Source organism: Dendronephthya gigantea, unplaced genomic scaffold, assembly GCF_004324835.1.
Source record: "Dendronephthya gigantea isolate DGI-Jeju-01 unplaced genomic scaffold, DenGig_1.0 000013F, whole genome shotgun sequence".
Classification (NCBI taxonomy): Eukaryota; Metazoa; Cnidaria; class Anthozoa; order Malacalcyonacea; family Nephtheidae; genus Dendronephthya; species Dendronephthya gigantea.
In genome coordinates this window covers 1,486,795-1,497,878 of record NW_021163023.1, presented here as the reverse complement: position 1 = coordinate 1,497,878, position 11,084 = coordinate 1,486,795, and the positions used below count along the sequence as shown (strand labels likewise).

At 37.8% G+C, this 11,084-nt stretch overlaps 1 protein-coding gene across 2 annotated transcripts; it reads left to right on the top strand.

Moving 5' to 3' along the window:
- The first annotated feature begins 26 nt into the window (after positions 1-26).
- LOC114519506 (serine/threonine-protein kinase TNNI3K-like) lies at positions 27-4,078 on the top strand. Of its 2 annotated transcripts, XM_028539651.1 has the most exons (4): positions 27-136; positions 1,375-2,600; positions 2,863-2,992; positions 3,062-4,078. In XM_028539651.1, the coding sequence occupies exons 2-4, from the start codon at positions 1,383-1,385 to the stop codon at positions 3,688-3,690; spliced, it is 1,977 nt and encodes a 658-aa protein (XP_028395452.1). In that variant the 5' UTR covers positions 27-136; positions 1,375-1,382; the 3' UTR covers positions 3,691-4,078. The 2 variants fall into 2 exon arrangements, with proteins under 2 accessions (XP_028395452.1, XP_028395451.1); XM_028539650.1 differs by having other exon boundaries at positions 2,863-4,078.
- The last annotated feature ends 7,006 nt before the right edge of the window (positions 4,079-11,084 follow it).

The window sequence follows — 11,084 nt, the reverse complement described above, 5'->3', positions numbered from 1 at the left end:
TGACTGTTGTGAAATACCACAGACGATAGTTGATTTTGATGACAAAGATTTTTATTCGATATATTTGTTTCATTTTCAATGCTGTATCGACGCTCTTTATTATGATGTAGAACATAAACCATTGAACTGATTGAAGGTGGGTAAGTAGATTATATTCTTAGTAATTTGCTTCAGCACTGCAGAAATCAGAAGCGACTAGAAATTATGTTATGGTTGAGTCGCATATTTGTGCAATGCATTGTGTGTCACATTATTAAATTACCAAACTAACTACAAGAATTCTACATCAGCGAGTTAAGAAGTGTTCATGTCAACCTCAGAGGGGTTACCTCAAATGGGGGTATTTTGTTGAGGTAAAGTTTTACATGATTCCATTTTGGTAGAACCAATTCACTTGTGATGTATGGAATGTAGTCTGTTATTAATAAAGCAGTACATTAGTTTTATTTGATTCCCTGTCCATATATACATTGCAAGTCAACAAACTATAAAACATCCATCAGAAGTGAATTGGATCCGACGAGATTGGATCGTGTGAACAGACCTTTAAAGTTCCAGCATTTCAGGGAATTACAAATAACAATATATTTCATTTAATGCTGGGTTCTTAAAGCACAAGTAATCGCAGACTATAGTCAAATACAAAAGAACTGGTCTGACCGTTTTTGACGTGCAAAGAAAAACGGTCCTTAAAGACCCAAACCTTGCTAGAAACGAATGTAAAAAGTGAGCCCTGTATTCAGGGACGAAAATCTATTCGTTGTGAGTCTGAACATTTGATTTCGTTCTAAGCCAATGAATGTGTTTGCTTAGATTTTTCCTCTTGACGAATAAAAATGCTGAAATACGACTGACAATTTTAGGGAGAATATTGTCGTCTTCTCATGTATTTGTAGAGAGCCGTCGTTAGAAGTTCAAATAGCGTGTTGATTCATAAATCTATGACTTTGTTTATATAGAGTTAAGTAATCGCTGATCAAAGAAATCAGTCAGGCATAGCACGAATGAATATACACCTTCTAATTGCACTATTATAATTGCACTATTTATTTTTCACTTCCACGGGTGCTTCTTTGCTAAGCTAAGCCACTGATGTATAAAAATGCCTGTAGTGTGTCGTCTGAACAATCAGCCACAAGTAACGTTTAGCTCAACTGATAGATCTCGTGTGCTTCAGCTATAAAGCCTCTTTGCAAGCGAATAGTAAAATTTTGCTGAAAGTCGAACAACAACTAATCCCAACGAAACTCACTAGGTTTAACCACTGCTCATGTTGTTCACCTTTGAAACAATAGAAAAATGAAATTCTTAACCGCTCAAGGGCCCCTTCGAAATGATATTGTCTCATTTTTACGTTCTTAACGTTTGTAATAGAAATTTCCATGGAGCACAAAGCAAGTGGAAGTACAAGTGTCTGCGAATATGGTTCGAAACATTTTCGAGACGATGAAATAACTTCTCAGAGTCCAATGCAGTCTACATCATTAACAATTGTGAAGTTTTTGGTTGAATATTGTGCTGCTGACTTAAGTTGTAAAGATGAGTTGGGCAGAACTGCTTTACATCATGCTGTTCATGTTGGTGAAAAAGACATTATGAAATATTTTGTTGAACAATGTGGCGCTGATGTAAATGACAAGGATAAAAGAGGGAGGACAGCGCTGAACTATGCTGTTACTAAAGGTGCTCTAGAAATGGTAAAATATATTGTTGAACATGGCGCTGATGTAAATGACAAGGATAAAAGAGGGTGGACAGCGCTGAACGATGCTGTTACTATAGGTGCTCTAGAAATGGTAAAATATCTTGTTGAACATGGCGCTGATGTTAATGACAAGGATACATACGGATGGACAGTGCTTCACTATGCTCTTATTAAAGGTACGGTAGAAATAGTGAAATATCTTGTTGAACATGGCGCTGATGTAAATGGCAAGGATACATACGGATGGACAGTGCTTCGCTATGCTGTTACTAAAGGTACGCTAGAAATTGTGAAATATCTTGTTGAAAAGGGCGCTGATGTAAATAGCAAGGATACTTACGGGCGGACAGTGCTGCAAACTGCTGTTAAAAAAGGTTCGCTAGAAATAGTTAAATATCTCGTTGAACATGCTGCTGATGTAAATGGAAAGGATAATCACGGGTCAACGGTGTTGCACTATGCTGTTACTAAAGGTTTACTAGAAATAGTAAAATATCTTGTTGAACACGGCGCTGATGTGAATGGCAAGAATACTGACGGAATGACAGTGCTGCACACTGCTGTTACTCAAGGTAGGCTAGAAATAGTAAAATGTCTTGTTAAACATGGTGCTGACGTAACTCTTAGAAGTGAACGTAGCGTTCACACTCTTGGCAATGACATCCTGAAGATGGCTGTTGTAAAAAATTCAGTTGCTTTGGTCAATCTTCTGCTGGAAAAGAACATCGCTGTGTGGAGAGCTGGAACATTGTTTGTTGAAGGAAGACAAATGAGTCTTCTTGAATGGAGTATTTACCTTGGTCATGATGAAATTACAACTATCCTCAAAAGGTCCGTAAATCATCGTGAGAAGATTCAGATGTTGAAAACAATGAATTGCAACAAGTTAGAAGAGGTGAATATTTTTTTAAATATATAAAATCTTGTTTCAGTGAGTTTAGGCAATAACCAAGGTTAATAGGAAGTTTACGATCCACTACGTGGTAGCTTGACAACGCGCATTTGGATTCTTCCCGGTTTAACCAGGCTCGTGTGATGTGTGAATACTGTTACAGATTTATTCCTTCATTTATTTAAACACTCGAATGCCTTTTGTTGTGTTTTTCTTCTCCGCACAGAAAATCCATTCTTTTTTAATTATAATTTTCTCCCCATAGACTGAAACACCAATGCAGGCTTTTGTCGCAAAGAATCAATTCAAAATTGGCGATGGTGGTTTTTCTTGTGTCTATGTTGGTCTCATGAAGGATGGAAGTGAAGTTGCTGTTAAGAGAATTTTGGTACAAAGTGAGGATGAAACAGTTGAAAATGAAAAGGAAATCATGAGTCTCATTGAAACAAACTCTCCATTTATAGTGAAATATCGACATTTTCACCGTGACGATACCTTCATGTATCTTATTGTTGATCTTTGCGAAGAAACCTTGAGGGAACTTGTTCGTGCATGCAGTATTGAACATCTACAAGAGCATGGTCCACGAATGATTAGGGAAATTCTATCAGGACTTGAATTTCTTCATTGTAAAGGAATATTGCACAGAGATCTAAAACCATCAAACGTCCTGGTTGATATCGAAGGTCGCATGAAATTGGCAGACTTTGGAATAAGCCGCGTTCTAAATGAAGATGAAACGACAGTTGCAACGGATGCTAAAGGTACTCGCGGATGGATGCCACCGGAAGTAATTGAGGCAATAGTTAAGAAAGAAAAGGGTCGTTTCAAAAAAAAATCAGATGTCCATGTCGCGGGTATGATTGCTTTTTACGTGTTAAGCAAAGGTGAACATCCTTTTGGATCTGAATTAGATCGAATGAAAAATATTTTAGAAGATAATCCTGTCAATCTGGAGAAACTTGGTGACCGCGAAGCTCGTAGGTTTGTATCGTGGATGATAAATTACAAGATTGATGATAGACCTGATGCTGACGAAGCATTGAGAGATTCCTTATTTATCAACACCACAAGGAACACAGCGAACAATTAGACCATCAACCACGACGTTTGTTTTAGATTATGAATCCTTCTTAGCCCAACTTTGTCCATGAAGGACGACAAAAATTCGAGTGCGACAGAACTTGTAGTATCTGGTGACATTGTAGAGCAATGCTGAACGCGACCGCCGTGGATTTGTATTTCGTAGAACGTCGGCAGCAACTTTGATGGTCGGTAGCATCATTTACAGCTTCGGAAGTCGCCGTGTATTTCGCGGCACTTTCCGAATCCTTTTGTCAAAAATCGATAACACGTTGAATACTGTTGTTTAATGTATTTTAATAATTTGCGAGGATGTTTTATCGAGGTGATTCTTAATCCTATGCCAATCAGGGTGACAATAGTTTAGCAGAATGCGCTGTAGTTCTTATTAATAAATTGAAATTAGCTCCAGTTAGAATAAATATATATATTTCTTACACTTAAAATAGTCTTGTTATAAAGGAGTTATTTTCCGTAGCGAAAAATAAGTTTATTGCCTGCGTGTATCATTATTAGTTTATTTGTATATAACGCTATAGCTATAAAGGGTAGCGCACACGTAGAGCAATGGAGGGAAACTCATTTGTAAACTGGCGTATCTATAGATTTAAGTACAGGCAAACTTTGTTACGTTTTGGAGAACGTGCTCTCCTGATTTATTCGTAGCGGAATGAGAAAGTTCAAGGCTACTTGCATTTTGCTACAGTTAAGTAATATTCCCCTCACGTGCATTGAGCATGTTTCACGTGCACAGTCAGCATACCTATATAAAGCGATCCAAAAGGTTCAAGGTCATTTTATATTTGATTTCGTCGAAGCAATTTCGGAGGTTTTTACCTGACCCTCTCACCCTTTCTCTAGGTTGTGAGCTACGATAATTTCTGTGTAATTATGCTGGTGTGGGCGTTTTTTATCACCCCACCTTTTCTGTGCTGTACTAAAATACGAACATTTTAACAATTAGCTATAATTTGTTTAATTAAGGCGGCATGTGCTCTGGCACATTGCGATTATTTTATCCAAAAAGTGTCATCATTGTTCATTGCAGTTGCATGCCTTTAATTTGCTCAGAAAACAGAGCTCACCAGTCTCGGAAACCGCCGGCACCTCCTATAAGGTTTGTAGTTGAAACGGAAGCGATAAAGCCTTTTTACACAAAGTGGTTGCTTCAGGTGCAATCACCTGTGGTTGCTTCAGGTGCAATCCAATTATTATACTCTTGATTTATTAATAAATACGATTTTCATAAAAAAGTGCCATTTTTAAAGAAAAAAAACTATTATCTACAAACCTTAGTCCAGTTGCATAGAGAAGACAGGGGGGTGTGAAAATCACCCTGGTGCACGAAGCAAAAGATATGGTACAACTTAATGATCTTAAAATGCTGTTTGTTAAAAGTTTTTAATCCGAAACAATTTCTCGCTAAACTCAGGATGCGGGGCACCACGTCAGTGCACCCCCTCCTCCCAAAGAGGTATACCCCCAGACAACCGCCCCCTCAGTTAACGCGTTCACACCGAACCGGTCGTAATATTGTCCCTGCACCACTGTCGGCGATCATGCGAACTAAAAAGATCGTATCTTTAGTCACTTTGATAGGACAAATACCACGTGCAAACTACAGGAGGTATATTTGAGTCAATTTCTCAGAACAATTCATATTCTATATTCATTGGGCTTTTTTCCTCAGAGGGGGTAAATATCGAACAAGACTGAGTCAGTACAAACCAGCCTAGCATAGCAAGGTCTGTACTATACAGGAATGATTCTCTCGTGGCTGAAATTTCCCTGGATAATCTACACACATATTGTGATCTCTATGTCATAGATACTGTATATCATTGACATATCTTGCACTTACAAACCCTTGCACGACGCACACGAGCAGTGCCAGAGAGAGACATGCAGAGACAAACCAGCCTGAGAACTAGTTTCATTTAACTTAGCATGTCATGTATGATAACAAACACTGACGACACTTGAAGATTAGCATTGCTTAATATTGATCATAGTTATTGTAGTGGGATAACTATGCATTGATTTACCGATAAAGATTTGAATTGTTTCATTCTCGAAGCTCTATCGACGAAATCGACGCTTTTTATTATGATGTAGAAAATAAACCATTGAAGGTACGTGGGTAAGTAAATAGTTATAATCACATTACACTGCGGCGCTGACTGCAGAACTCAGAAGCGACTAGAAATCATGTTATTATGATCGAGACGAGTAGCATTTGTGCGAATGTGTACCACATTCCTGTGTGATTGCCGCACTACAAAAGTTTTATATCAGTGAGTCAAGCAGCGTTCATGTTAACCTCAGAAACCTATTTTGGATTTGAAGTAGAAGTATTTTGTTAAAGTAAAGTCTGTTCTAAACTTCACACGATCCCGTTTTGGTGAATCTAAATAATCTAGTTAACTTCTGGCGTATGCCAACTGCACACGAGAAGTACATTTCTCTACAAGAATAATATATTCGTTGCAATATTTAGAGCATAGGTGGCAGACTATATAGTGTAAGGTTTAGCCCAGCTGTCTTGGCGTGCTTATAGTTGCGATGAAAATTCTTATGTTTCGTACTTTCGTTTTATATTCAAAGCATGTCGTCATTATCCGACCGCATTGCATGCACGTACAAGTGAAAGAATGTATATATAAGAGCTAAAACCTTGCTAGAGATGAACGAGGAAGTCAGTCTTGTAGTCAAGATTGACTGATATGCGTCTGACACTTCGATTTCGTTTAAAGAAGAATAGCAATGTATTTTTTTTCAATCTTAAGATAAAGCTTGTCATATAAATTATTAAAAAATAGTAAAAGTTTAGTCTGTAGGCATTTACATCCGCAGAAAATAACATTTGTTTGCACCCAAATATTGCGCTTCGCCCGCCATCTTGAAATGTGTCGCATTTGCTAACTTATGCATATTTTGATACTTGTGACGTCACACAAGTATCAAAATATCTCCTCACACCTTTTGCGCAATCACTGACCTCATGGTCCTTTCAAGTCATGCTCGATTGCCCGATGGATTAAAGCTGTTTTAAAAGGCGCTGGCATTGACAAGAACATACTCAAGGGGCATTCTACAAGGGCTGCGTCTTTATCCAAAGCTAGGTTGGTAGGAGTCCCTCTTGAGAAAGTCATAAAAATGGCGAATTGGTCAGGAACTTTCACCGTTACACGGTTTTATTATCGGCCTACGTTCAACGACGTGTATGCTAGGTCCGCTCTCTCTCTATTAACTGCGTAGTTTCGCAATGACTTTGGTAGTTCCTGCTTCCCTGTTGCTTTAAACTAGCATTGTTATAATGAAACTTCTGTATTCCAAATATAATTTAGGATTTTGCTAGGGCGCGCAGTAAAGTCAAGATTATATGAGAACACAGAAGTGATGATAACAATTCCAAAGGACAAACACCACATACAAACTCTACAGATGGTATTTGGAGTCCATTTCTCAGAACAATTCATATTGTATATTCATGGGGCATTTTTCCTCAGAGGGGGTAAATACCGAACCAGTCAGAGTCAGTACAAACCAGCCTAGCATAGAAAGGTCTTTGCTTTACAGAAATAATTTTCTCGTGTCTGAAATTTTCGTGGATATTCTAAACACATAGTGATCTCTATGTCATAGATACTGTATATCATTGATATATCTTGCACATGCAGAGACAAACCAGCCTAGCATAGCAAGATCTATACTATACAGGAATAATTCTCATGTCCAAAATTTCTGAAGATATTCTGTCCAAACAGTCATTTAGGTCATAGACATATTCATGACATATCTTGCACTTATTTAAACTGTTGGTCAGTTCTACCGGCCTCACGACGCAAACTAGCGAGTTTCAGATTTGACTACCACAACCGCAACCTCTCCCTAATCTATTAAGCTCGTGATTGGTTAGTCTGATAGACCTATCCCATTTGATTGGTTTATATTACCTTAATGGTTGTGGTAGTCGTAGTGGTAGTCAAATTTGAACCTCGCTATTAACACTTGTAACACAGACGAAGAAGAAGAAGAAGATCCGACATTACCTTGTTCTTTCGTGAATATCTTCAACCTTTTGCATGAAGCTTTCAATCTTGGATTCCAGTCTCGACTCCATTTAGATGTAACCATTATCTCGTTTCTATAACAAGGAAATTAAAGAGGGAATATATGTGAATATTTGAGAGACATTTTGTTTCAAAGCAAGAATGTATTTATAATAACTTGTAGGTACACCACGTAAGTATTAAATACTGCAAAGCTTTCGGTCCGTTAACCCGGACCTTCATCAGTGCAATTACTTGAATACACGTTTGCGCGTCACTTAAATATCATGTTAGTCGTGATTAGTTTGCTCGCGCTATTAATTAAACGGTTTCATTTAATTAAGTTCTAACTAATGCGCGCGCCCTAGACAAGTATTTGACTAAGAGACACCGAAAAGAGCACGCCACGTACTATTAAGTGGCTTTCCCTCTTGGACGATAGTTTGATGTTTATAAATTTCAATAGATTCTCTCATTTTACGAGAGACAGTAAACTTATCGTTTGCTAAAATGGTAGCATCGTTCCATTTAATGCGATGATCATAAGTCCATGCATGGTGAGCTACTGCAGACTTATCCAGTTTACCTTTCTCGCAGTTCGTCTTATGTTCTTTAAGACGTATTGAGAGATTTCTACCGGTCTCTCCAATGTAAACCAAACCACATTCACATGGAATGCGGTACACACCAGGTTTCTGTTGTTCATCGACGCCATCCTTGTGTGTGTAAAGAGCGCGAAACAATTTGTTATTGCTAGAATGGTAAACTTGTATTCCAACTTCTTTTAAAATCCTAACGATTTTATATGAAGCTGGGCCAATATATGGTAAACAGACAGAGGATAGATATTCCGTGTCTTGCCTCTGTCTTTGCTGTTCATTCATAGCATGTTCTATGAATTTCTTAGGATAACCATTCATGTGCAGAACATCCTTCAAATGCTTTAACTCTGAGTCAATGCTATTTGAATCACAAATTGTTTTGGCACGGTTGATTAATGTTTTGCATACTGATCTTTTAATGCTAGGATGGTGAAATGAACTATAATTCAGATATCTGTCAGTGTGTGTTGGTTTTCTATAAACTTTATGGCCCAAAGTCCCGTTCTCTTTTACATCAAAATAAGATATCTAAGAAAGATATAGAGTTATCTTTCTGTATTTCTAATGTGAATTTAATTGAAGGGTGTATACTATTAATGTGATCTAAAAATTTATTCAAATTTTCTAAACCATGCGACCAACTACTTAATGTGTCATCTACATATCTAAACCAGAAACCAGGTTTTAAACATGCTGTAGCTATAGCTTTCTTTTCAAATTCTTCCATGAATAAATTAGCCATAACTGGTGATAAGGGACTACCCATAGGAGCACCATGAGTTTGCTCGTAGTATTTCTCCCGCCACTGAAAACTAGTTGTATTCAGGCACAATTTCAGTAGTTCATATATACTCTCAGGAGAAAGGCTAGTCCTTTTAGAGAGGGTATCATCTGAAAGCAGCCTGTCTTTCGCAATGTTACACGCCTCATCTACTGGTACATTAGTAAATAAACTAACTACATCGAAACTGACAAGAATTTCATTTTTACCTAATCTAACATCTTGCATATTCTTAACAAATTCTTTAGAATTAACTACATGATGTTCAGTTTGACCAACAACTGGTTTTAAAATTCTAGCAAGATATTTAGCTAAATTATAAGTCGGTGAACCTTGGGATGCAACTATAGGCCTAAGAGGTACACCTGATTTATGTATTTTGGGTAAACCATAAAATTTTGGGCACACACTACATGAAGGTCTCAAATAATCATGAAGGTTTTGAGACAAAATACCTGATTTCCTAAGTTCAGATAGTTTAGAACATACTTTACGTTCAATATTGGCTGTAGGATCACGTTTTAGCTCTTTATATGTTGGAGTTTCAAGAAGAGCATGGATTTTACTTTCGTACTCTGCACGATTTAAAAAACCGTAGCATTACCCTTATCAGCCTTTAAAATATGTATAGACTTATCTGCCCTTAGGTTCCTCACTGCATCCTTCTGCTCCTTGGAAAGATTAGACTTGGGTAAAGTTGTACGTCGCAAGACCTCAGTTACTTTAACACGAATGTTGGATGCTATATCATCTCTGAGATGATTCAACTTTGGTTCCAGATGTTGAACGATTTCTTCTTTAGGAATCTTGTGTGGTACAACAGCGAAATTTAAACCCAATGCCAAGACTTCTTCTTCAACCGGCATAAGTTTTCGCGCACTTTGGTTAACAACAGTGCGTCTTAGAGTGTCAACAGCCAAATCTTCTTGTCTTCTTTTATCTTTTGATCTTTCGGACGTCAATCTTGTGTATTTGGCGATCTGTGTTGAGCGAGCTTTATTAAAGGTACGCGTAAAAGAAGCATCTATCATTCTTTTTGCAACAGCAAAATGTTCTTCTTCAAAAGTTAACCAAAGTTCTTCTGTAAGAGTAGCGATGTTGTCATCCACTCCGCTTAGTTGTTTACGCGTCCAGTTAATTCTTTCTCGTAACAGTGCCAACTCGGCTTTCTTCAAGATTTTGCCTGCATGCTTAGTATGGAAACAATTAAACATACGCAAACCTTTCGGAACAACTTCGTTGTCTCGACACCTTTTCAGGAAGGTTAAGTTGTTGATTAATCTTGAGCGTTGTTGTCATTTAAACGACTTGACCGGCTTTCACAACAACGCTCAAGATTAATCAACAACTTAACCTTCCTGAAAAGGTGTCGAGACAACGAAGTTGTTCCGAAAGGTTTGCGTATGTTTAATTGTTTCCATACTAAGCATGCAGGCAAAATCTTGAAGAAAGCCGAGTTGGCACTGTTACGAGAAAGAATTGCTTGGACGCGTAAACAACTAAGCGGAGTGGATGACAACATCGCTACTCTTACAGAAGAACTTTGGTTAACTTTTGAAGAAGAACATTTTGCTGTTGCAAAAAGAATGATAGATGCTTCTTTTACGCGTACCTTTAATAAAGCTCGCTCAACACAGATCGCCAAATACACAAGATTGACGTCCGAAAGATCAAAAGATAAAAGAAGACAAGAAGATTTGGCTGTTGACACTCTAAGACGCACTGTTGTTAACCAAAGTGCGCGAAAACTTATGCCGGTTGAAGAAGAAGTCTTGGCATTGGGTTTAAATTTCGCTGTTGTACCACACAAGATTCCTAAAGAAGAAATCGTTCAACATCTGGAACCAAAGTTGAATCATCTCAGAGATGATATAGCATCCAACATTCGTGTTAAAGTAACTGAGGTCTTGCGACGTACAACTTTACCCAAGTCTAATCTTTCCAAGGAGCAGAAGGATGCAGTGAGGAA

Bases quoted from the DNA above. Each gene is read 5' to 3' on its own strand.
- LOC114519506 (XM_028539650.1), top strand. From the start codon at position 1,383: ATGGAGCACAAAGCAAGTGGAAGTACAAGTGTCTGCGAATATGGTTCG. The intron at 2,601-2,862 runs GTGAATATTTTT...TTCTCCCCATAG, and splicing joins ATTGCAACAAGTTAGAAGAG to ACTGAAACACCAATGCAGGC.